Raw genomic sequence first — 26,831 nt, forward strand, 5'->3', positions numbered from 1 at the left:
ATGGGCACAAAAGCGATTGTCGCCTTTAGGACACTAGGGCCATCTGAGTGTCTCACATCCATGCACGCCACGTTCGCTTCATGAATATGCCACAGGTTTGTAGCGGACGTTGCCATTTAATGCCTACAGAGCCTAAAGCTTCCAAAGTGCCTATCTGGCCTGTACATATTTCATTAAAAATAAACTCTATAGAATAAATAAATATATAAAATAAATAAAATGTTGCCTTTGGAATTTCTATAAATAAATTTAACTTTTTTTCTTTTTTTTTCTTTTTTTTTTTTAACTAAGAGGTCTTTGCTTTAAATTCACTGGGATGACACCCGTGACAATGAACCGAGAAAGTCTCGTCGGTCAGACCGCACCCTCCTGCCTGTGAAAATGCAGCGGGGCCCCCCTCGGGCCGCCAGCCAGATCCCGATGCGTCCAGGTGTGGCAGCTCTGCTGATGAGGATGAAGGACAAGAGATCGGACGGGAAAGCGCATCTATCCCCACATGCATCGGCTGGTCCTCTCTGCTCCCTCCTCTCTGCAGCCCCACTCACCCCCTCACCCTGCAGCCTCCTGCCCTCTGCTCACCACCCACCCGGCAGCAGTGGGCAGGGGGTCCCGAGAGAGGACGAGCCTGGAGAACAAAATCAGTATGTCCCCTCCACGCCTCCGTCAGACTATGCATGCGACAAAGTTTGGCAACAGTGGAGCTGATGTGATGACACAGCAAATCAATAAGAACCCACCGCGTGAAACCTTTATAGTGGTTACTTTTTAAGGGCTCAAGTGAAGAAACGGTCTTTGTCAACTTTGGCTTAGGATACCCTTATAGAGTTCGGGTACTTTGTCGGGGTCCACTGGTCTGGGTAAAAAATGTGTGAATTTCTGGTGCCGTTTAGTCCTCGTTCCTTCTCTGGGGGTCCCGTCCTTATTTAACGCGACATAGAACCGCCTTCCAGTGTCCACGTGTTTATACAGATTCGAGGAGTACGTGTTATACCAGTTTTCTTCAAACTGTTCTCTGAATACACACTCTTGGGTTAGTTTTTCCTGTTGAAAAACAAAAGCAAATATTTTGCAAAAATTAGCTACTTTCCGTACTGAAAGCAATTGCTACATAACATAACTGGTGACAAAATACCAATTTTAACCCACTTTAAGTGCACTTTGCAAAAACTGCTTACCTCTATAAATGTAACTACCTCCTAATTTTTTTTCATAATGATTAAAGCACAAAAGAGTCTAATTTTTTTCTAGTTAAACTTTTCCACATGCCAATTATCTGAATGAGTCAGTAGGCAAAGGCAGCTAACGCCATGAGCTGTTCCCATTTTCACCACAGCAATTAGGATGGTGACCATCCTGGGGGGAGGGCCTTTTCGAAGAAAGAGTCTCAGACGGCCGCTTCATCTTCAGCGTACTTTTCATAAAGTCCTCGCCACACAGACCAACATCACCAGCGACGTCAGAGATCTGCTGCCCTCTGAAGCAGTGGAGGTTATTCATTACACTAGAAGAGTGGTTTTCAGACTTCAGTGTGCAGAAGAATCACTTTGGGATGCTTTTTTTAAGTGTAAATTTCCAATCCCCAACCTTTTAAAATTCTGATCCAGAAAGTCTGGAAGTACGCATTTCCAACAGGCCTTGTGTAATTCCGATGCAGCCGGAGTCCACATTTTGAGATACGATGCTTTCTATCAGGTCTGGGTCTTCCTGAGTACAAAGAAGTAAAGACAAACATCCCAGCCCTCCTGTTTCCTTGAACTTAGAAGAACCACCACACACTCCCCCCAGTTTAAAAGCAGAAAGGTTCCACATCTCATAAATGTATTACCCTTCACCCTCCACCAGAGCTTTATGAGAGCCTGGGTTCCCTGGGACCCCATAACCTAGGGCCCCTGCAGCCGCGTGTCTCGAGGGCAGTAAGGACCAGAAGCGCTGCATACATCACGCCCCAAACCGTGAACGCATTCCAGGCACAAACACGTGCTTCTAGCCGCGCCTGGAGAAGCGAGGCAGTGGGGTGGATCAGCTCCTTGTTCTTCTTCTCACCACGCTGAAACTTTAACATCAGCGCCTTCCCAGATGGCAGTTAAAAAATAAACACTAAAACGGCTTCTGAAAACATTCCCCTTGCTCTTGCCCACCTGGCCCCTTATGTAAATAAGAAAACCTACAAATACATGTCCACGCAGTTACACACTTGAGGACACAACCTAGTGCACTGATTCACAGCCAGCCCGGCAGAAGGCATCATCTCCAGCTGCCGTGGTCGCGTCGGGAGAGCGAGGGTGGGGACAGGGGGCGTGTCAAGCTGAGGATGCTGAAAGCCCGCGGCCAGCGTGAGCTGGTTTCCCCACGTCACTCCTCCGTTCACGGAAGGCTTGAACCACCCAGAAACACAGGGGACCTGTACCTCCTGGGAGCTGCTCTTCTAGGTGAGGAGTCCCCAACCCCCGGCCACCGACCGATACCGGTACTGGTCCGCGGCCTGTCAGGAGCCAGGCTGCACAGCAGGAGGCGAGCGGTGGGCAACGAGCGAAGCTTCATCTGCCGCTGCCCATCGCGCCCCCCGCCCCCCCCACCCCCCTCGCTCGCATCACCTCCCGAACCATCGCCCCGCCCAATCCGTGGAAAAACTGTCTTCCACGAAACTGGTCCCTGGTGCCAAAAAGGTTGGGGACCGCTGCTCTAGGTGATCAAAATGTACTGAGCAGGTTGGTAACAAAATCTTATCTCCTTGGACCAGTCTCTGCTAAGTGAGCTGGAACAAGGGAAAGCAACAAAAGCAACCAAAAGCATCGAGCAGGACAGGATGATGGGGAAACTCCGGGCACCTGATGCCGGGTTTATAGGGACAAGGTGCGTCGCAGGGGGCGAGTGGCACCTGCAGCTCCCCTCACCTGGGCGCTAGCAGAGAAGCCCCTCACCTCCCTCCACGAGCAAACCTAGAGGAAACCCCCTATGCTGGGGAGACCAGGCTGAACGTGATTTCTGTTTCGTCTCCATTAAAGCGGACAAAATAAAAATAGTGTGTTAAAGATTTTAACAGCTATTTCAGACTTTACTTCCATCTGTACAATAAATATTCTCCCCACAGACAAGATTATTCCTGGCTTAAAATGTCTGGTTTGAGTTTGCAGTGAGTAAGTAAATTTTCTAAACAAGCAATGTTCATTTATTTTCTACTTATAAAGGTGGACGGAAGTAGGGAATTGTAGAGCCTTCAGTTCTACCAAGGAGATGAAAAAAGAATTCAAATTAAGCTTTCTTTTTCTCAGCAGGAAATCACTTTACCTGACAGATACTTGGTTTAAAAAATAAGGCTCGGGCTTCCCTGGTGGTGCAGTGGTTGAGAGTCCACCTGCCGACGCAGGGGACACGGGTTCGTGCCCCGGTCCGCGAAGATCCCACATGCCGCGGAGCGGCTGGGCCCGTGAGTCATGGCCGCTGAGCCTGCGCGTCGGGAGCCTGTGCTCCGCAACGGGAGAAGCCACAACAGTGAGAGGCCCGCGTACCGCAAAAAAAATAATAATAATAAGGCTCTCCCTCCTCCTTCTGGATCCCAAGGTCTGCCCCAGCTTCTATCTGCTTTGTATACAAGTCGCACCTGCAGGGTCTGCACACCATGAGGGGCCTGGCTTTGGAGCAACAGCCCCTGCTCCGGCAGCCTCACCTGGAGCAGGTCAGTGTCACACCTGAGGCGAGGCCATCACAGGTGCATGGCCGGCGATCGGCACCCGGAGCCAGGACACGCCCCCAGTCACCGTGGGGGCATGTCAGAACCATGAGTTCAGAACCTCTCAGAACTCGAGCCAACCTCAGCCAAAAGGTATTGCAACCTTCCCCGGAAAATGCCCGAGACAGGGGGGCCTGGAAGGAAGGTCACCTGCCCCAGACCCCGCACCTTCCACTTCTCACTAATGGAGGGTTCCTCCAGACACCCCGTCCGTCCAGGGACTTCCGAGGCCCCTTCCAAAGGGCCGGGAGGGGGGTCCACGGACCACGTTCCACAACTCGGTGCAGCCCCTCTGATTCTGACAATCACACGTGCTGCCTTTCTTCTTTACCTCAAAATGCAATTTTTTAAAAACACTATTCATTTTGCAGGAGGAACGGGTGGAGGTGGAGAGAAAACAGAGCGTATGCACAGAATTCTGCAGTGGGAAGGACACTGCATGCTAAGACTGAAACACTCATGAGTCCAGTATTGAAGATGAGCCTCAATTCACATGTTTTGGGGGTACTGTCAGTTTGCGGGGGGAAAAAAAAAAAACCTTTTTAAAAAAGTTGAACGAGGTAAGAAACTGAACTAACCTTTTCACTGCTCAGCAAACATGGCTCTGTTCCCCTTATGAGGCTGTTGTAACATCCTTTACACACACAATATAATGCTCTAGGCAATGCGGAAAATGAAGTGACTGTTCCACGTAGGACACTGTCATCTACAGACAGCAGCTTTTGTGATGGTTAAGAGTTCAGTCCTCTCCTTCACGGGAGGGTTGGATAACCTCAGTTAACTAGTTAAATGAGGCCGTGCAGACATTACCTTGCAAAACCCCTGATCCAGTTCAGTCCTGTAATTATTACACAAGGGGTATAACGCCACTCAGAAAAACCTGCAGACCTTAAAAAAAAAATTTAATTTAAATGATCATAAAAATTAAAGACCCTGATACCTTTCTATACCATGTATATGCTTTCAAATAATTTCTTCTTGCTATTTGTGATTTTTGTTTCAGACAAAGGTAGACAAAGCAACAAGATTTACAGAATTAATCTTTATGATTAGACTTTAGTACTTAGCGATAAAATATTTAGTTGAGGTGAATATATTTATGTTACATATTTGTACTCCAAAGTGATTTCTCTAAATTAAAAATAAGAAAGTGAATGCAAACTGCGACGGCAAAAAATATACATTAAGCTGTATTCTTATATATACACAGAGGAGAAAAAACAGTTTCTGCCTTCAAATAAACTATACACTTTAGAATTATAAAACTCAGATGTTTTAAAACTCACCACATGTTTCCAATGCAGACAGTTTATAGAGTATTCCACTATAAAGTGATCAATTCTTCTTTTATTGTATTTCCATGTTTTAATATTTTGGGGGGATTATTTAACTATAGCTGTTTATGGCATACCTATCTTTGAACTGCTGGATTATGTCACTCAGCTTGGGTGGAGAATGTGGATTTAATTCAAAAGTCTCCTAAAGCCCATGCTTTGGAACAAAATCTGGTGAATGTGAGCAGCTATGGAAACCCCTTTTCATTTTATATCATCAAATTCTGAGCAGTGGGAAAAACTGAAATTAAAACTTCAAAACTTTTACCAAAATCCTATTAAAACCAAAGTATGAGATAATAATGTGAAAATTATAGTATACCCCAGAGAATGTTTAGGAATGTTATACGACATCAACTCATATGGACACTAATCTTAACTATTTGACAATTGGAAAATGTGTAATCCACATGGGCGTTACCATGCCTGACTCCTATCTGTACCCATTTAAAAACTGAAATCAAAAGTTTTCAGAATTTGAGATTCAAGAGTCCTCCTTGAAAATGTATAGACTTATGCTGCCATACATATAAACATATGGTGTAGCTTTAACCACACCATCCAAATGGTTGTTTGTGTTCAACTCAACGGGTTGTTTGACCTCCCTGCATAAACTCACAACACATAAAGCCCAAGGTCAGAAACTGCCTTGATAGAGTTCCCGAACCTTTTGTAAGTTACTGATTTGATGTAATCGCTTGTTCTCTGCCTACCGTTTACCCCAGTCATGGTATTTAAACCTCCCTTAACTACAATTACTCGTAGAGATGTACCTTCCTCATTAATAATCTAGCAGTAAAGTCTTCATGGGAATTGTTGCAAGCATTGCGGTGATTAAATATAATGACGAAAGGATCATTAATAAGAAGCTAGGTATTTTAACGCTTCTCTCCTGGGAGAAGTCCCCAAACGGAAAGCCACAAACACACAGAACAGGCAGCAAGGCACTATTTCTCATTTTATTAGAAGCTCCCTTCGGATCCAGCCCCCTTAAGCCCTCAACATGCCTCACTCAAGGCCCATTTTTCAAAACCTCTTTAAAATCCCTACCATTCCCACGGGCCTGCTTTCATACCCATGATCCTGGCCATCAAAACTGCCACTGGAATTGTGGGAACGGTTGAATCAGTTGTGTCTGGTCAACGTACACAAACGAAGCAAGTGGGCGGGCAACGTCTGTCTCGTCTAATACACAAAAAGGTAAGAATTCCTACGTTCTCTCCACTCCTCCCCCACCAAACCAGACAGAACAAGACAGAATTCAGCTTCGCTCAAGAAGCTGCGTACTTAGATGTACCTGTGGACTCAAAGGTAGGGCCCAGTCTGAATCTGATCCGGCCTTGGACATCTCCTATGGTGTGGGCTCACCAGCCACATGGTACCCACCACACAGCCAAGGACAGCGCCCGCCGCGTGTACCACGGAGCAGACCAGACAACTTAGATTCTGTCCTTAGCAGCCACCCTAGAAACGGACATTTGTTTAGCAAATCAAGTGAGCTCATAAACTTGCGATATATGTTCAGAGGTGGAGCCCCACAGGGGAAAGAAAATCCTGCCCAAGGTTGAACAGAATTCAAGCAGAGAAGTTTAATACTCACTTTATGAAATATTTTTGCTTCTGCCAATGGGTAGACTGTGCACATTTGGTGCTTCTGCCGAGAGCCCTACAGGAAAAGTTTGTGAAGTTTCTCTTAGGGTCCTAGAGCACAGGTAACATTTCTTATCATAAATGATCATCTGATAAGAGAAGTAAGTCATTCAGTGACCACTTAAAATGCACATCAGAGATTTGCAAAAGCTGAAAACACTTCAAGCTAAATATTACTCTTTGTAAAAACCGAAAGTCGAAGGACAGACCATGGAGGGGAAGTGGACAGCTTCAAGGCTGGGAGGTGGAATGAAGGAAATAATTCCTGTTATTAAGGACACCAGGCAGAGACATTGGAACCCAACCACCGCGTCTGCAGGCGCACCGCAGGAGGGAGAATCGAAACAGAAACACGTACCAGAGATCTTCTACGGTAGACAAAGCAGGCTGAATTCAGGCCTTGAGTGCAGAAATAAAATTAGACCAACTGAAAGATTAACAAAGATGACGGCAAAGTAAGCGCAAAGGCAATTTCTGAAGAACTAGGAGATTCACGGAATTTCTATGGTAAAGGAATGTCAGCCTCCTACAGACACACACAGTGGGGTTGATTAGCCACCCTGGGCCTCAAGTTCCTTCTCTGTGAAGACAGGAGACTGGACTCAGGGATGTCCACGGTCTCTCTGAGTCTAAGGCCGAGTGACCCGGCCTTAGAGCATCCAGTGTGGAGGCCTAGCCACCCACAACGACTTGGGAAGGACGCGCTGACCAGGAAACGGAAAAGAAGCTGCTGGAAGATAGGGGAAGAAACACGCCCAAACGTTCAGCCTCCGTTACCTCTGCAGAGACGGACAGCTAAGTAATGCTTCCAGAAGCAGCCAAGCGGGGAGGCTGCTGTTTCGGGGAAGAAGACACAGCTTCGGCACAAGGGGCCCCTCCTTCCCTCCCTGGGAGACCGATAGGATGTCCCCCGGTGTTGGCCTCACAAAACACAGCTCACAAATGAACGTCTGCCTGACCAACAAACCCTACGTCATCAGCTGCCCGCAGAGGACTTACTGGGAAGAAAAACCAAATCCTGGAGGAAAACAAGAAGTTATCAAAGTCACAGAGTGCCCAGAGCTGGAGGCAAGGTTGGACGTGTGCACAAGACAGATAAAAGGCAATGTTGGAGAGAAGCGACACCAGGGCTCCAGAATTTCTCAGACACCCAGTCACACCCCCTCCGAGGTGCACAGAGGAACCCCGAGTGGGCTCACGAGCACATGCGTGTCTCCGGCACCTCTCGACTCCCCGGGGCCCCCCCTACTGCCCGCCACCAGCTCCAGCTGGACTCGCGTCAGCCCAGATTTCTCTGGAACCAGACTCTTCCTCCCAGCCCCCGCCTAGCGCTAGAGAAATGGCCCCACGCTCGTGGAAAGTGACCGGTGCTGCTGTCCCTTCCTCACACGTGGGTGGCTGTCCCATTCTCTCGGGGCCCCTCTGCAAATGGCCCCCTTCCAGGACGAATCCCAGCTCACACCGTCGGCCAGTCGGCCTGCTTCCCCGAGGCACCGGAGCCACACACCAACGTGGGCTGCTTCCACAACAGCACCTTCACCCTGAAACGCCGAGTCCGGGGGAGGCCAGGGCAGCGCTGCCACAGCGTAGTGACTGCACCGACACGCGGGCGTGAGAAGTCATGTTCGCCACCACCACGATGGGAGCTAAGCCCCCAAAACGCAGTCCAACTTTTCCGTTTAATTAAGTGGGTACAATAGTAACGTGCTGCACTTGAGGAGAAGATGTATAAAGTTAACCTCAGCAGACGAAGCTCTACGGTTAACATTTTCAAGTGTAATGCAAGGGGCGCCACAGTTCGATCTGAAGGGGAATGTTTATTTACTTTCACAGACTGTGTCCTCAATCTGAACTTCTGAATTCAGACTTGCAAGAAGCACAGTTTCCGTGCGCCTCCGTGCAGGCGTCTCCTTCTGGGACCACACTTATCCCTGAAGGAGGCGAAGCAGCAGCTGCACAGCCCCGGGGGCCAGGACAGCGCCGGCCCCATCCTGGGCCCCGTCTCCACTGTCCTCGTTACCCTGGTTCCTAGTCCCAGCCCAGCCGGCCTGAGGAGGTCGCCCAAGGCTGCACAGCCCACGAGCCATGGAGCTAGCGGCCCAGGCCCTGCGCTGCCCTTACTCGTCACTGCATCTCCACGTTCAAACCCTTCAGGATGCAAGTACAGGCTTGAACCTTCCATCGAAACACAGCAAACTGAAAATCTACTCAAAGGACAGCGAGAGAAAGAAAAGGAATACAAGCCACCCCAGAGGGTCCAGAGAAAACGACCTGCCACACAGCGACTCACAAGGAAAATGGAAGAGAGGGAGGGAGGGCAGAGAGGAGCCTCGGGCTGGGAGTGGACAGCAAGCGTGCACACGTGCAGGGCAGTGTGGCAGCCACACGGACAGAGCCACTCCCGGCCACAGCAGAGCCAGCCCAGCACGCACCGGGGAGGGTGCCCTTGGCATGACCTTGGCAAGTCCGAGCTCAGAACACTGCACTGAGCCGTGGGCGGTTCCCCACAGAGGAAAAGCAGACTGCAGCAGAGAGCTCTCTGAAAAGTCACAACAAAAGACTGAGGAAGGAGGGGATGCATTTATGTCAGGACTGAAAGCATTCATGGAGCCCTTTGTGGGGCTCCACTCCAAGCCAGAACCTCTCCGTCCTTGGGGAGCCTCGGCGGCGGGGTGCTGGGAAGGCAGACACTCTTCTCAGCCGCCTGCAAGGATGCTGCGGGACGCCCAGGTCGATGGACACGCAGCGGACAAGCCAGTCCTGGCAGGGGGCAGGAGGGGGGCAGCCCTGGGGCGAGCGGGTGGGGCTTTCTCTGGGAGGGGGTGTCTCCCGGGCCAGGACACGGGAGCAGCCAGGCTGCAGCACCCCCAGATGGCAGTGATGATGACAGTGGAGGACCCTCCAAATGTCAGTGTCGTGGCCTCTGGCAGCAGCTGAGAGAAACAGAAGCAGAGCCAGGACCACTGGGGCTGGAGGGGGAGTAAAGATGGCAGAATCAGGCTCCTCCCGGCAGCCACGGCTCCAAAGCCTGCGGCCCTGAAGCTGCTTTCACGCCAGCCTTTCCCTCCCCGAGACCACCTGCCTACTTTTCTCCATCTCCTCTGTGAGTAATCCTGACGTCTCCTCCCAGGCCAGGGATGGAGCTCCCTCCCCCATGCTCCCCAAGGCCTTTCTGTATACAGTTCTGTCACAACACCAGTCGCACCAAATTATAAGCCTTGGTGTGCACGTCTGACTGCCCCCCGAAGCTGCAAGGTCACCCCAGGAGAAAACAGCACTTACCTGCGCAGAGTATTGTGTGTGGATCGGGGCCCCGAACCGCGGCTCCCGGGGAAACACAGGGTTAGGGTCCTGTGAGCCTTTGCTCGTGACATTTTTGTCAACAAATCAATACATAACCTTGTTTTACGCCTGCTTGTGTTTCAAGTTAATAGTGCTGGCTCATTAGCCGTGGACGCAGGCAGTGACTCAGGCCGACGGAGGCTCCTCTGAGGTCCGCGTATCCTCCGTGAGGCTCGCCCAGCCTCCGGCACTTGGGACACCAAACAGCATCTCAGCACTCGGCCCCGGGGGCATTCTAACCAGCAAAACCACCACCAAAAGCACAAAAAACGTGAGACCCGTGGCAGAAGGGGCGCTTGCCCAGTGGGAGCTGCCCCCTCGAGACGCGGCTTCTGCCCCTCTGTGCAGGCCGGCGAGCGACACGACTGCAGGGTCACGCGGCAACCGCAGCCGGCAGACAAACGTGCGCGCACGCAGCCTGCGGTCACGAGGGCCACCTGTGCTCCTGGCACCTACGGAAGGGCCGGCCCGTGTGAGCAGCGACACGGTCACGTCCCCTGGCTTTGCGAAAGCAAACGAGTGTGCGAGCGAGGGCAGCCGAGTGTGGCGGGGAGCGTGCGGGGAGGTGGGAAGCAGAAGCGGAAGCCCCGCGTCCCCAGCATCCAAGCAGCGGCCTGGCTCTGCGTGCCCGACAGACGACCCTCTGCAAAGAGGCGCGATGTGCGCGGGGTGCAGGGAGGGGCGGGCCGGAGACCCCGGACCCTAAAGACAGACCCTCCCTGCGCACTGAGCACAGCCCCGGGTCCTGGAACCATCCCCTGCCCGCCTCTCCTGCCACACGGAGAGGGCCCCGCCCGTGAGCTTCGACCATTAAACCGGGTCCTTCCCGAAGCCCACGAAGACCTGTGCTGGGTGACTCCAGCCACCACTAACTTGCGAGGTTTTCCACGCACCTCAGACCGTCAGGGGAGGCAGCTCCCATGCTTCACAACGTAAACGTATGTAAACTCAAATAAGAAGGTATGATTTTAAAAGATGATTTTCCACTAATTAACGGCCAGGAGTATAGATGCTAAGGAAACAAATGAACCACTAAATAGAAACTAGTACTAGAAAGAGACAATTGTTTCAAAGTCCTATCTGTGAAGGGGAGACTACAATCCTGCTCTAATACGGGGTTATTTCTGGCAAAAAAAAAAAAATAATATATATATATATATACATATATCTTTTATTCACAAAAACGGCTGGCCACTCATGCATATGTACCAGGCAAGATTTACTAATTCACCTATGTTCAAATAGTAAGTCCTTACGTACTCTGTTACCTTGACTCAGTCGCTAAGCCACTAAACTCTCATTCCCGTCACCTCTAGAACAAGGACACTATGAACGAAATCAGCTCACACAGCAGATGCTCTTCTGAGGCGCTGCCCTCCTGTCTTCAAAGTCACCACCTGATCCTCTGAACGCTGGCAACTACACTAGCAATTGAAGGCCTTGCTCTATCACCCGAAGTATCTATTTAAAACCGCCCACTTCCAGAGCACGCCCGCCATCAAGGAGATTACTGCACAAATGACCCTTTACAGGAATGACATTCCTTAGAGACTCGACCTACAGGACACGCCTCACCATCCACCATCAAAGTCATCTGAACTGACACAGCAAAACGACAAACTGCTAAGTCCAGTGTGGACAGGCCATCGGGTACGGTGTCCTGTTCCGTAACACACACGTTCACTCTGCTTGTTCCAAAGCCCCTCACAAGGGCACCGCAGCACCTAATGCAAACAACAGGGACCCTCCCTGCCAGGGCCTCCCAGCCCCAGGCATTTTCACAACTGGCACCTACGGATCCCAGGAGGATAAAGGACCAAATCTGGGGGCAACAAGCTTCCTGGAAGAGCGTTTTCTCTGACCCTTCATTTCATGAAAAAGTAAAGGGGTCATTTTAAGGCCACTCTAGACCTTCCAGATGACCGCGCATAACCACATACTGCCGCCCAAGAATGTGCGCATGTCTGAAGTTACCTTCAGCGCTAAGCAGTACAACTCTCACCATCAGGGCTACCGGGAAGAGAAACGACATCCTGGGAACGTCGGTGAAGGTCAGGTGACACCTGGCTTCCCAGTAATTCGCCCCGGAAGACACAGGGGGAGGACCTCCTCCCCCAGAAGCCCTGGGGGACAGGTGTGCCAAGCTCAAAGCCCAGACACTGAGGCAGCATCTCAGCCATCACATCAGATCCACCCTACTGCTTCAGAGTCTATTGGTCTTATAGTCCAGTGTGAATTTTAATATAAATATGTTTTGAATTGCAGTTGCCAAAGAGGCATAAGGGGTTCGTGTTTGTACATATTCAAATAAGATAATAAAAATAATCTAAGGCAAATGGGGTTCTGAGGATCTGAGATACTTCACCGTTTTCCTCTTACAGAGGTAGACATACTCCTTCATCCTGGGCCCCCTGCTGCTGCGCCCACTGTGGAAACACCGCACACGTGGAAACACCGCACACGTGGAAACACTGCACACGTGGAAACACCGCACAAGGGACGGCTCTGGCTCACACACGTTCACCCAGTCCACAACTGCCCCAATGCTTTGGGCTTTTTTAAGTTCCTGTGCACTGGAAACACAGTCCAAATCCATCACACCTTGGTTACTGATTACACGGACTCACAGAAACCGAATCGGGCCCAGCTGTGTCTCTGGAAACGGAACAACAAACAGCAGCACCTCTGTCAGCGCGGTGGCCAGGCCCCCTAGAGCTGGTCTGAGTCCTCGCTCTGGCCCACCGGCCCCCGAGCTCCAGCCTCGGAGCAAGTCACCCCACCCCCTACCCTTCAGCCGTGACAGTTAAGCACGGTCCCGCCTGTGGAAGTCCAGGACGGTCAGGTGGGCAGCGACATCCTGGGCAGCGCTGTCCACGAGGGCATGACCGGCTGGATAGCTGGGGTGACAAACCCTATGTGCCAGCTGCTCATGCAGAGCCTTCAGGAAACATACAGACTGTAAAGACAGAGTCTGTCTCCTAAGAACTTAATCCAGCGGGAAAGACCAACGGGGAATGAAAACTCTGGACAGAATACAGTAAGTGCTAACAGGGATACAAACCAGAAATCCATGTCATCCTTTTCACCATGTTTACAGATCCCATGCTTGCTTTCCTGTATCATTAGAATTTTAGTGACTGTGCTACCTTTTTTTAATGAAAAGGTCAATATCTCTCATGAAATGCCGGCTCCTTGAAACAGATTAACTTTTTTTCAAGGCATTCTTTTTTAATGAGATATTTATTACAGTCAATTATTCTTGACACACTGAAGTATCTTGATGATACTCGGATAATTAAGACTAAGACCCTAAAAGTAACTGAGCCTTACTTCTAGTCTCTTTGATAAGAACGAAAGTGACAAATGTAAACTAATACTCTAATCCTCTGCCCAAGTGTGCACCCAAATGAGTGTGTATGTGAGAGATCTAATACCCTCCCTAAATTTCACCCAGGCAGGATATTCTAATCTTTACATTTGAAACATTATGTGCCCTTCCTTGTCTGCCCTCCCTTTTCTGAGACTCCTATTCATCCCTCAAGACCCAATTAAGTGCTCCCATCCAATTTCCCCAAGGAGTTATTTAAACACTCTTCTGGACTCCCAAGATACTTGTGATTCCTCTAATACAGTGCATATCACATTGCACTGAATTATTTGTATCTCTCCTACCAGATTTTGAGATATTTGTTGCACTGTCATGCACTTAGTACAATGCTGGGCACATCGTAGGTATAAATGTTTGTGAACAAATGAGCAAATGAATGGAGGCATGGATGAATGAACACATGAATACAATAATCAAACTCCATCCCAGAAGTAGAACAACTCAGGTTTTCCTTGAATCATATAATGATACACACCAGCAATAGAGTTTTTCCTATTTCCACAATCTAATAGGATGTCACAATCCCACATGTTTTTCTGAAGAAGTATTACCCCATTCACCTCTGGCCTTTTAGATCTAATCCTAATGTAAACTTGGAAACAAAAGATCTACATAGATGAAAAGAGAAAAATAATCCCCAAAATACATTTTAGATTAACTTTTGCTACATTTACACATTCACTTACTTTATAAAAGTGATGGCTGTTTCCCCAAATCTATTTACCTTCTTTCCCAATGAGATCAGTCTTTTCAAGTTTTCCCCAATGTTTAGAAACACACCTTTTCCACTTTACGGAGCTTCACACAGCTTCATACAAGCAAACTCCTCGGGCTAGTTTCCAGCGTATTTAATAACAGTGTCATTGCCTGTTTCTCTCTTTCCTTCTCTCCATCTCATCAGGATGAAAAGGGGACATGTGGGTGTCCCCCCCATTCTCACTGCCACGCCAGGATGACAAGCACAAACGCAGTGGAAAGTGATTCCTGGCCCCCGAGGAGATGGCCTCCCCCACGCCTCCGCACACCTGCATGAGGTACGGGCCGCGGGCAAACCAGGCCGGCTGCTGGGAACAGATGGTCCTGCTGCATAACATCATGCCGTAGAGCACCCTGTGGGCCAGGCAGGCAAGACTCGGGAGCGAAGCCTGCAGAGTCCTGAGATCCAGAGCAGGAGCATTCGGGCCACGTAAGTCCAGCCCTTGGTTTCGCGGATGCAAGGAACAGGCAGGGCACCCACTGATGTCCTGATGCCCGTCCCCATTCTACCCCAGACACCACCTTCTCCAGACTCGGCCACGCCCCCTGGGGCTGGACATTCGGACGACGCGTTACAGCCCAGCTCAGCACGAGGGTGGCCGGGAGGGACTCCTCCCTCCAGCAGGGCCCTAGGGACACAATGACCTCAAGGGCTGCACCTCCAGGGCCAGTGAAGCCACGAATGAACCCCGACTTCGATCGCCTTCAACCCAACATGTGCGGGGCTCGGGCTGTGGCGGGGCGGGGGGGCGATATTCAAAAGAAAGCTGCAGCCCAGGCCCTCGACACGCTGGGGACGCGGCCACACCGGAAGTGTACATTCCTCGCGTGAGGACGGAAACACAAACAAAGCATCCCCGGGGCCCAGAGGCCAACACAAGAAACGCTGACCAGAAACTAGGGTCCGAGTTAGGGGCGTAGGGAAGGTTTTGCAGAAAAGGCAGCATCTTCACGGAATCTGAAAGAAAGAAGGCTGCCTCCGCGGGCACAGGGGGGAGGGGACGGCAGGGCCGGGGCCGGGGCCGGGGGTTGGGGGTGGGGGACCTGACGGCGCGGCCCAGCAGCCCGCCAGTGTCCGCAGAAGCGCAACGAGGCGGACGCAGCCTACACAGGGACAGGGACACAGGCGACACAGCAAAGCGGACCAGCAGCGTGGTTCGGGGAGAGGACACAGCAAGACGGGGGGCTCGGCCTGCAGAGGCTTGAGGGATCCGAGCGGGAAGTGGCCCGTGTCTGGGTCTGAAGGGACCCTCCCATTGGGGTGGGGAAGGGGACGAGCGTGGAGGCGGGAGAGGCTGGAGCAGTGGAGCCGCCTGAGACGCTTTCCCACGGCGCGGAAGCGGCCCGGTCACGCCGGCCTCCCAGCAGGGCCCTCGGGTGAGAAGGGACGGATAGGGAGAGGGCCCTGTCCCAGCTCTGCTGGGTGCAGGCGGGGCTTGAAAGGCCTAAATCAGGCAGCAGGGCCTCCAGTCCGGCTTCCCTGCCTCCCAGGAGACGGCCTCCCGGCCTGGCTGCCACCCCGCTGTCAGCGGGTCTCGTCCCAGCGGGGCTCAGATGGGGCCACAGGGAGGAGGGCGGCATTAGGGAGGGGGCCGGCGGCCCCCGGAAGCGCCCCTGCGCCAGGCCGGGGCCTCACGGACGCAAGGCCATCGGCTGTCCGCGTGGCCCGAGGGCTGAGGACAAGCAGCATGGCCTCTGTCTGCTCACTCATCGCTGCCTTCCAAACACTTTGCCTTAAGGCGTGTTTTATAAAATAACGTAACATATACGAACTATGCGTTCCATATGCAATTTTCAAATAATTTAAGATGCAGTGTTGAAATCCACACTCAAAACATCTGGAGACCACGGTGATAAACTACAGTCCCTTCCACCCCCCCAGCCACAGAAGGTCAGACTGCGACCCAACACAGAAAGCCTTCTACTGAGCCCACCTATGACTGACTGAATTAAATCCATATTATGGACCTAAAAGTGAAGGAAAAAGTGAGGGGTGACAAAAGGAGAACATCACTGAATGTTTTAAAAATCTAAAAGCTTCCTTACATCTTGAATCTTTGCACTTAAAAGCGTTGACGAAGATAATTTAGGAAGTAAATAACTTCATCTAGACCAAGAACTGTGTTTAAAAAACTAAACTCAATCCTATGCTTAAAAACCTATTTTAAAATAAGCCACTCTCTCGAGGAAGCACTTTTTTAAAAAGACAAATGTCTAACAAAAGCAATCAATCTTACATTCAAATTTTACCAAAGCAGAAAAACCATCCTTGTGTCATGAAAAATGGTGGGTGTTATATTCAAACTATACCATTTATTGTCTCCTGGAGTTTCTGAGTAAAAGTTGGATACTACTCCCAACCCTTGTGTGTGTGTGTGTGTGTGTGTGTGTGTGTGTATTTACTAGTATATGGATTAAAAAAAAGGATATCTAGAAAAAATTTCTCCTGATTCTACATAAAAATGGCCTTCACTTCTGCCAACAGAGGACTCCAGAACTTCTCCCATTCTGAGCGTCTTTTAATTTTCAACTTTTTGTAGATTCTAGTCAAAGTTCTCATATTGCAGATAACATGGATTAAATCCCCATTTGACCACCAATAATGGCAACAAGAAACCGAAGGCTAACTTCACTACAAATCTTTTGTTGAAAACTCAAGTTATATACAGTAACTGATAACCTAGTATTCACACTCATACCTTTAGCAGAAATGTGTCCAGTTCCTACTGTGCAGTAAAGAGATACAAAGTCTGCCCCTCCTCTCAAAGCAGAAGCGGGGGACTCTCGTTCATTTCTGCCCTCCCAACCCTGGCACCTAGAGCCGTGCCTGGCGGGCTACAGTGAGCGCTCTTCTTTGCCTCACCCAAGGAGCTTACGACCCAGTGGAGATAGGAAGTAAGACCGGGGAAGGAAGAAACTCCTAACACTTGCAAATAATTATTATATTTTTATATTCTTATTCACATACAAGAATATCTGACAATAATTTCCATCTCCCTTCTCTCTCTACATAATGAAAATTTTATGCAGCTCAGAGAAAGGGTTTATACTCACTGCATGGTCTATTTCTAGTTTTAATTACAATGCTTGGCAAAGCTTGGAAGATCATTTCAATTCGTTTCAAAAATAACTCCCATTCAATACAAGAAGATGGGATTTTTCACAGTTGTGAATTTTTTATTTCCTTGACAATGAAAATGGCTTGGCATATAAATAAAGCATTTGCTTAGAAACTTTGGTCTCGTGAAGATCCAGGGCTGATATCTATTAATAAAAATGAAGTGGTTTTCTTCAAAAAGTGAAAACCTACACTCCCCTTCCCACCACTGTTTCATTTCTATTTATAAGCTAGAGAAAGAGCAGTTTCCGGCAAACGTGAGTCAGGAAGGCTGGCAAGGTCTCTACGGTACTTACTGATCCGTACAGCTCCCCTTTCTCATTCATGCCGAGGTAGAGTCCGCTGTCCACGCCTCGAATGCTGACCAGGCCCACCGCTATACTGATAAACTCCAGGATGCCTGCGAGACCAACAGCAGAGGGAGACAGGTCAGAGCACAGAGCATCTCCCCTGGAGCGTCCACATCCCTGGGAGCATCTAAGAGGAAGGCCGCACCTTCACTCGAGAAGTGTCTTCTCTTAAAACCACTGCCCCAAAGAATTGATTTTTCAACTAAATTTTATCTTACAGTAATGAGACAAAAAAACTTATCAACACAACACGTAACAAAATATTTTTTAAGTAAAAAAGCTAGCATTTACATAGATATGGTGAGAAGTGACATGTCAGTAAACCAATGCACGTGTTCTAATTAACTTAAAAGAGTATAATGTATGAGAAAACTTACTTCCACTTTAAAAATGTGAAATTAAGTATCTGTGTATGGCCATGGATTGGAAAAACAAAATTCTATTCAGAGAAGGGTCTATGCCCCTCATAATAAGAATAGGAGATGACAACCAAAGACTTGCCTGGTTTACACCGAAAGTTATCCAGCTCTCTATTGTATAACTGTATTGAGCTCCATCTGGAAAACTAAAAAGCCCACACATATCCCAAATATTTCTGCTTAAACAAAGTATTGATTTTCACTGTGCTTATCTAAGCCCCAAAGAGACAGTTAAGCAATTAAGATAACACAATATTCTGGGGGAAAAAAATGCTGATTCCAAAAATGCTCTTGATTTAAAATAGGCGTGGAATACTATATCCCAAAATCAGATCAACATAACGATCTTCTTTTATTTCCTTCTTTCACCTTGCTTACCTCACTAAGAATAACAATACCTAAGCTGGGCATAAACCCAGAATTTTGTGGTCATACAACAGCAGTTCCAGGTTCTATAACCATATTGTTGTTTTAACATGATTACCCAATGGTATATTGGGACGATGCTAATATCACTCATGCTCGACCATTTTTTCCATTTTGTCTTAAAGTGCTACACGTTGTGTAAACCTTGTATGAACACATACCAAATACTGAGTTGTTTAAAATATCTCCAAATATTAAAAAACTTACTTACATTTAAGAATTTAGAAAGAAACTAAGGGTAACCCTGGGCTAGAGTCAGTCTCACGTGACTCATAGAAAAGCACTTACATGTAGTTTTAAACAATTAATTTTGCAACTCTCGCAAAATAGACTGTGTTGCAATCACAAGAAGACGTGAACTACATAAATCTAATTAAGCAAAGGTTCCAAGGTGACGGACAAAGGGAAAGAGATTCCTTATGAAGAGGTATGCCTAATTCTGTTATCAGCACAAAACGCAACAGATATTTTGAGCTGACAGTTTACAGAATGTCTATCTGGACCTGCAAAACTATGTATTTTAACAGAATGTGAAATAGTGTGTGAATAAATATAAAGAGAAGTTACAAATTGAGTTCTGGATCTGATAACCTGTGACTCTCTAGTGAAAAATACATGTGAAATAAGTTCATTACCAGCCATCCCTACCTCACAAACCTAATGGAAAGACAAATAAGGCAGTAGTTCCATGAGAGTCATTTCTTGTGAGATGCACATCCTTATTGATGAATCATTTTATTTCATTATACTACGTCTAACTCTTATGATTAAAAATAACTTACGTTGTAGCATTTTATTACCATAGGAGTCACACACATGTGAATCTCTTAGCTACCTGAAAACACACAATATAAGTCATTGTTATCCTGAAATAGTATAAGGAATTCATTAATGTCCAACTTTCATTGTAAAATGAAAGCATTTGGCCCCTTTGCATCTGACCGATTTAATACACCATGTCAATAAAACTGAAAGTCATAAAACTAAAATAAACAATACTTGCACCTTCTAAGAGGGTATCTGATGATCTTTCTCTTTTCCCTAAGCAGGAGGCAGCTCTGAGACTATTAACTGACATTGCCCATCAGACCTAAGAAAAAATAAGTGCATGTGATCTCGCAAAACCATGTAACTGGCTGGTCAGCAGAACATCAGAAGTAATAATATCAACAGTGACAATCCTAACAACTGGACTCCTCGAGCATCTAGTCTGTGCCCAGTGAGAGGCCTGATGTCATTCAGCCCTCAGAACAGCCCTAGGCATTACCATACGCTAATCTCCAGATGACACGTGGGGACAGTAGGTTCAAGGATAACTTGCCCCCAAGCGATCAGACTCCAAAGCCTAGGTCCTTACTGACTAGGTACACCTTCCCATCACTTTTACCTTTTCTCACGGATCCGTGATTTCTGTACCACTTTTATATAGTTAGTCCCTCACTAGTGACTGGAAGATGTTACCCAGGTGAGACTCTGCACAGGACTAGAAGCAGAGGAAGTGAGGGACACATGAGCTCCTGGGACCGTGCTCTCATCACACAGGACTTGGGAAGGTGGGCACCTGTGTGTGCACACTCTTCACACGTTGTTCTTTGTGCACATGGGTTTTTTTCTTTTTAAAGGACTTAAGGTCCGAAACGATTATTATACATTTTGGAAATGAAGGTAGTAAGACATCTATCTTGTTATCTCTTCCTGGCATCAGCAAGATATGCACTCACTCATTCAGTCAGCAAACTAAGGAGTGACTGTATTGTAAGCCGAGCACCATGCCCTTTGCTGAGGGTATGGAGATGAACAAGGTCTAGCCTACACCCTCAAAGAGCTTCCTGTCTAGTGGGAGGAAGGACAAATAACCAGATAAATGTAATAACAATGTGCGAAATGCGGTGAGAGGCAGGTGTTCAGGGTACACTCTGGGCGGCTCACTCAGGCTGGACCAGGAGAGCCAGAGGGGCTTCCTAAAAGGAATCGGGCCGAGACAAGCCTCCCAGGCGTGCTCCACATGAGAAGGGGCTACATCTAGGGACCCCAGGTGGAAAAGGTTTCATCATCTCAAACCAGCACCCCTATCTCTGCAGCTCCTTGAGAAGCAGAGACCTCGAAAGAGCAGCCCAGCTTTTTATGGGGTCACCTCACGATCCGAGGGCAAGCAGAACTCAGAACGCCTGAGTCACAGCCGTTCCCTCACGTGCAGAGGGGGCCAAAGCTGCAAGGCCAGAAAGCCCTGACCACCTGAACCAGCTCCCGCCCCCCGCAGACTGCAATCCTTATCATCCCTGCTACCATCATGTCCACCATGAACTCTAGAACCTCAACCAGGTCAGCTAACCTCTCCCTGGGCCTGAGCCACTGCCGAGCAAGTGATCCCAACCGCACTGGTCTGAGCGGGGCCGCTCCCCCAGTGGCTGTTCACGTGGGCGTGAGGCTCGGGAAAAGCCCAGAAGAAGGCTTCTGGGTAGAAACGGTGACAGGCTTCACCATCCACAGGAGAGGAACGGAGTGAAGGAAAGAGCTAGGAAGAGAAGAAGGAGGAAAGGGAGGGAGGGAATGGTGGGGCTGTGCCTGAGATTGAAGTGTGGCCCTCACATGTGTCCCAGGGTGGCCCAGCTCTCTTAGGCAGGTCAGAAGGGCCACAGCAATGGACAGTGATGGAGTGGCCTGGGAAGCATGAGGTCAGTGACGAGTGGCACCTGGCGATTCCCTTTCACGGCAGGCAACAGTTCCAGTGAGGATGCACTCACTGGGCCCAGGAAGCCTGACGGGGTCTGGTGGGGTCCACGGTCATCTGTGATCCGCAAGAGGCCAGGTCAGTTCCTGGGACCACTGCAGGAAAATGACCTCAGCAGAGCATCATCCTCGCCCCGGACCCACTAGGTAGCAGTGCTCAGCCCCCAAGCTCTGTTCACGTGGACCATGACCCCAAAGCTGGCCCAACTCCCAAGAGCCCCTCTGCATGGGCCTCACCTCCACGCTGGCCATGGGAAGTGGGAGGGCCAGCCCAAGCAGCTCCACTCTGGCCCGTGTTAAACAACCCTCCAGCCTAAAAGCCCCCAACACTTAACAGAGCTGCATTCTTCAGAGGACAAGAATGTGTGCAGGCTGTGGAGAGAGGCCTGACACAGGCTTTCGAAAATAGATTAACCGGCCCGCCCCCCCACACACACACACAGAGCTCCCTGCTGGCCAGGAGAATCCCGCACCAGGGTTGCCAAATCAATCAGCTCAGAGCCCCAATCCCAGCAAGCCCGAGTCTGCAGCAACTTGAGCAAATCCCAGAGTTCATGTGGGAAATGACTAGCTGAATGGGAGCCATAACCCCACCGATTTTTCGAGAATCTGAACCTATCCTGAAACAGCTCCTTAAATAGGCAGCCTTTCCCTTACTGAGATATTGAAGAGCCAGATACCCAGAACGGCATTGTTTCAAGTGCGAAACCCTGGAAGTAAGATTTTTTTGAACCTCTTTCTTTTTAAAGTGTACTGTTATCATGTTTCTCCGCCCTGGTACAACTTCACCTGACCCCTGGACCCGGCAGCCCCAGCCGGGAGCCCTGGTCCTGATGCAGGCGGCCTGGCGGAGCTGCACTAGGGCCGGAAGACGCCCGGCAGGGACGCAGGCATCTCCGCACCAGGCCGGGGTCACCCCGCTCAGGCTCCTCGTGCCAAGTCAAATAACGGATCAGGCCCGACGCTCACTTTTTTATTATTCCACATTACCATTTCCTCAATTGATTTTCTGCTCACTTTTTCCGTCTAGCAAGTGCTCTAAAGAGGAAAAAAAAAAAAAAGGAAACGAACCGTCTGGCTCCCCTGGCCTATCACCCAGAGATACGAGTGCCGGTTCCCTTTCTCCAGGCTGGGCCTCAGCTCCACGCCAGCACCCCCGAAAGGAAAACAAAGAGCTCCCTCTAGGTCCCACCTAAGTTGTCACCGCGCGGCTCCTGCTGGGACAGCAGTAAGGTTCCCCCCCCCCACGACCCGCACCGCCGCCGCAGTGCCACCGCCACGCTTGCCAGCAGCTGCGGTCACCTGCAGCTGCGGGGGGTAGCACGTCATTTTCCCCGCACGCTTCCTCCTGCCTTTCCGTTTCAGGTAGAAAAGGCACCTTCTGTTTTAATCAGGGTGCAAACCCCCCTCGCCCCTACCCACAGCTACTCTTTCCTATGGACTCGGAAGAGAAACCGGGATTGCATTCGAAGTCCCCAGAGCGCAGCGGGCGAGGAGGGGGGCGCACGCGGGGGAGGGGGAGGGCCCAAGGTGAGGCGGGGGGGGCGGGGGCGGGAGCGCCAGGTGCGACGGCCGCAGCCCCGACCCGGGTCCTAGCGCCCGCCCGCCCCCTCCGGCGCCCCGGGCGGGGCCGGGAGGCAGGGTGGGAGGCTCGGCGGCGCGGCGCTGCAGAGGTTGCTAATATTGGGACCTGCCGCAGCGGGAGACCGCGGCACTGCTGTCACCCCGGGGGCGCTCCTCCCTGCCACCGGATGGAAGCTGAAATAAGCCTCCCGCCTCGCCCTCCTTCCCCGCCCCCACTGCGCACACCACCCACTCAGCCGCATCCAAACCCGGGTGAGGGCGCGGCGAGCGCCGGGCGCGCCCCTCCCCCGCAGCCAGCTCCCGGCCGACCCCCGAGCTCGGGCCGGGCCCCCACCCCACCCCACCCCACCCCCGGCCGGGCTTCCGCTGCCCGGCCTCCCACCCAGCACTGCGCCTACCAGCCCGCCGGCAGTGCCGGGCGGACAAGGAGTGGACGTGTCATCTCCGGGGTCGGAGGTGGGGTGCCGAGGCCGGGTTTTTGTTTTACGGTCTCTGTTCAGCCACCGTGCCAGCGTCCTTGCCGGCTGACCCCAGAGCGCGCCTCTCGGCTCCCCGCTTTCCGGTCCCCGGTCCCCTTCATCCACCCTGGTCCCTCTCTGTCCCCGTGGCGGAGTCACCGGATTCCTAATGACTCGGCTGCGTGTAGCGAACGTCCTACACGAAAGGTGACTGCGTTTAAAAAAAAAAAACACCCACGGTGGGGGCGGGGTGGAGGAGCCCCAACCGGAGCTTCCCCCCCCCCACTCTACGCGGGTCCCGGGCGCTCCCGGCCCGGGCTCGACTGCACACCAGGCCGCCGGCCGCACTCGGGCGCCCACCGCGGGCTCCCCGGGCCGGGGCCCAGCCACGCAGGGCGCGGAGAGGGGCGCGGGGCCCCGCTCGGCAGCGGTAACAATGGCACGCGGCCCCCGCCGCCTGCGCCGCCCTTTGTCCCCCTCCCTTCCCCGCGGCTCCCGCCCTGCCGGCCGGCCCGACCCACCTCCGGCGGCGCGAGCCCACCGCTCCCGAGACCCGGCTGTGAGCGTCGAAGGAGGGAGAAGGGTCCGAGACGGGACGGGGCTCAGGGGCCTCGGCCCCGCCACCGAGTCCCCCGCCGCGCGCGCCTCCGGCAGCTCCCACCCCGCGCGCGGCCGCGCTGCCCGGGCGGCGGCTGGATCCGCTGGACCCGCACTCACACGCGGCGAGCGCGAAGGGACGCGGCTCAGGCAAAAGGAGCCCGACCCCTAAGCGCGGCCGCAGCGCGCCAGCCGGCCGGGCGCCCGGGACACAGCGGTCCCCGCAGCCGAGGGCGCGCGGGGCGGGGGCAAGCCGCCGAACCCGAGCGCGTCTAGGACCGCGCGGAGTTGGCCGGCGGCCGCCGAGTGGCACCTGCCGGCCGGCGCGCCGGGGACCCGTCTGGGCTCGGCGCCCCCGCCCACGGCCGCCCCGGGTCCTGCAGCAGCCCCGGGAGCGGCCGCAGAGAGCACTTTAGGAAAGTTTCGTCCCCGCTCCGCAGCGGCCAGAGCTGCCTCCGCTTCTCTGGGCTACGTTTCCGTAATTGAAAGCTGCAAAGCAGAGAAGGGAGGCAGCCCGCCGTTCATGCCGGTAGGTTCAGTGCGGGGTGAGCCGAGGCAGAAAATCCCGGGGCTCGTGCATCCGGGACCAGCCCCGTCTCAGGCCCGAACCGTCCTCACCTCCTGCATCGTCTGCGGCCCACGAACCTATACAGATAGTTTAGATCGTGTTCAACATCTGGCGTTAAAGCTTGAGGAAAAGAAGTCACCACAGGACTTTGTTTTTACGACCTAGTTTAAGTGTTGTCAGGTGGGTTTACTCAATAAGTTAACTCCTTCCAACAGTCTGGTTGCCCAAACGCCCCCCTCCTTTTTTTTTCTTTTTTTTTTTTTCTTTTTTTTTTTTTTTTTTTTTTTGGTAAGTAAGGAGAAAACCCGAGTCGCCCCTCCACCATCAGTTCCCCCCACCCCGGGACTGTGCTCGCCGAGTCGCTGCTGTCGGGCTCAGGGTGGCCCAGCAGACACGTGTGTGCACTCATTAAAGGGGGCAGTCACCAGCCCTCGGGTCTGCAGCTATCCATGCTGAGTCACAAATACCCTCCTCGGGAAATGAAATCCTCGGAATGCCCTTTAAAATTAGCTCGCAGCTTTTGCACGGGCGCACACACTTACACCAGAGCCACACAGGGCTGCACGCCATGGAAATTACAAAGCACAGGGAATAACTCGTGGCTGGATGGACAAACGCCCCTGGTGAGCGCCCTGCCCCTTCCCGAGTCATTTTCCCCCAGTGCCTCTGCAGCCCAGAGTCTAAAATACGACTTTAGTCCTCTTCCCAACAGAACAATTAGCAACCTTCGGCTAAAGGGTTCCAGACCCTCACGGTGGGAGTAAGCAATACGCTTAATTTAAAATTCAAGCAGGATACTTATTGGAGGAAAAAAGGGAAGGGGCAAAAACTTCATTTGACACAAGATGATAACTGCCTTCAGGAAAATGCATTTTAAGTTCTCAGTAGTTAATCATTAAAGCTTTAAACTCGTGGAATCAGTCCATTCAAAAGAAACTTCCTAAACCCGATCTTCCCGTGTATCTGATGCAAAAGAACTAGGGGCTTGTGTTATATTTATAAATCACGCCCTCCTTTACAAAGAAAAAAAAAAAGGCCTTTCAATGTAGACCCGCATCAGTGCCAGCGGCAGATCTGCAATTCCGGAGGCTTCCCTCCCCCCACCCCCCCCTTGAGCTAGCAAGACAGAGACAGACGGAGACAGAGAGAGGGAGAGACCCCTTCCCGCATCCCCCGCCCAGCCACCTTCTCGGTAGTTACAATCCGAACATGCCAGCACGGACAGTAAAGGGTTAATGGTGTACCTACCAAATCGGCTGTGGTCTTTCCTGGTTCCCTGGATAGTACCATTGGGGAAGATTTCTAAGTGAAATCCAGTCCTGCAGTAGAGCTGCCTCCGCCTGAGAATCCCCTTTAAATGATCCAAGTCCGTGACTGCAGGTCCCCTGGGAAGCCCCCCTGCTTCGGACTGACCCAGGTGGTCACTTAACAAAACCGGGCTGTCCGCCGGCAACACGGGCACATTCCCAAACGGTGCCGCATCCTGCACACCGAAATAGTTCCCAACTTCACCTAGGGGAGCCATCAGAAGACTCGGCTTTCGGAGCACAGCGATAAACAATAATGATGGTGCCAACCCAGGAGCTATTAGGCGAGGTATATCCAACTCCCCTCCCTTACTGCAGTTGCAGAGAGAGAAAAAAGGTCCTTTTCTTCAATCCATTAAATGGATAAATAAAAGTCATCTGCTGCTTCACTGGCACAGGTTCAAGGTCAAACCACGGATAGTCTAAGAAGCCACCACTTTATACTCACACACTGACATATTGATAAACGTATCTATGTATCTCTACAGATAGATTCCCCGGCTCTCAGCAGGCAGGAAGGTCTTCATCCCATCCGACCGTAATAAGGAAAAAAAATCCGTAGTTTCTCCATTTGGTTTGAGATCAGAATGACCATAGCAACTTAAATGCCTAGGCGTTATTATAGGGGGTTTTAAGATGCACGGGCTACGTCAGAATTTACGGATCCAGGAAGGCATGCGCCGTTTTCACTCTAACCGACTCTGCAGATATCAGCAGGAATCCTTCAAGAGGAAAAAAAAAATCTCACGTTGGTGGCGGCGACAAATCTGCCCCCGTCCTCCCTCCAAAAATGAGAATAATGGTAATAAAACAAAAAGAAGGAAAAACTTTAGGCGTCCAAAGCTGGTATCCAGAATTCTCCAGGGGCTCGGCAGGCGTCCATTGGCTTAGCGCGGGCGGCGGGCGGCGGCGGGAGCGAGGGGCGCCGCGGCGGGACCCGCGTGCCGCCGGCGGCCGCGAACAGGTGTCGCCGCGGGCGCGGGGCGAGGTGGCCGGCGAGCGCTCCTCCTGCGCAGCCCCGCGGCGCGCAGAGTGGCGCAGGCAGCGGCATTGGGCTGGGTTTAAGGTAGCGCC

The 26,831-nt window shown here is 51.2% G+C and overlaps 1 protein-coding gene across 1 annotated transcript; it reads right to left on the bottom strand.

Annotated features, from left to right (window-relative positions):
- Positions 1–255: 255 nt before the first annotated feature.
- Positions 256–26,180, bottom strand: FGF9 (fibroblast growth factor 9). Its single transcript, XM_027116792.1, has 3 exons — positions 25,699–26,180; positions 17,615–17,718; positions 256–1,041 (listed from the first exon to the last, which is right to left on the bottom strand). The coding sequence occupies exons 1-3, from the start codon at positions 25,973–25,975 to the stop codon at positions 796–798; spliced, it is 627 nt and encodes a 208-aa protein (XP_026972593.1). The 5' UTR covers positions 25,976–26,180; the 3' UTR covers positions 256–795.
- Between the last annotated feature and the right edge of the window lie 651 nt (positions 26,181–26,831).

Source organism: Aethalodelphis obliquidens, unplaced genomic scaffold (genome assembly GCF_003676395.1).
Source record: "Aethalodelphis obliquidens isolate GAN/ISIS:26980383/991018 unplaced genomic scaffold, ASM367639v1 scaffold16, whole genome shotgun sequence".
Taxonomy (NCBI): Eukaryota; Metazoa; Chordata; class Mammalia; order Artiodactyla; family Delphinidae; genus Aethalodelphis; species Aethalodelphis obliquidens.

What these genes read in the sequence shown, in the direction of transcription:
- FGF9 (XM_027116792.1), bottom strand. Translation starts at nt 25,975, where the DNA reads ATGGCTCCCCTAGGTGAAGTTGGGAACTATTTCGGTGTGCAGGATGCG. An exon ending in GAAAGACCACAGCCGATTTG is followed by an intron (nt 17,719 to 25,698) that starts GTAGGTACACCA and finishes TTGGTCTCGCAG; the next exon opens with GCATCCTGGAGTTTATCAGT. An exon ending in AAGGGGAGCTGTACGGATCA is followed by an intron (nt 1,042 to 17,614) that starts GTAAGTACCGTA and finishes GTTTTTCAACAG; the next exon opens with GAAAAACTAACCCAAGAGTG.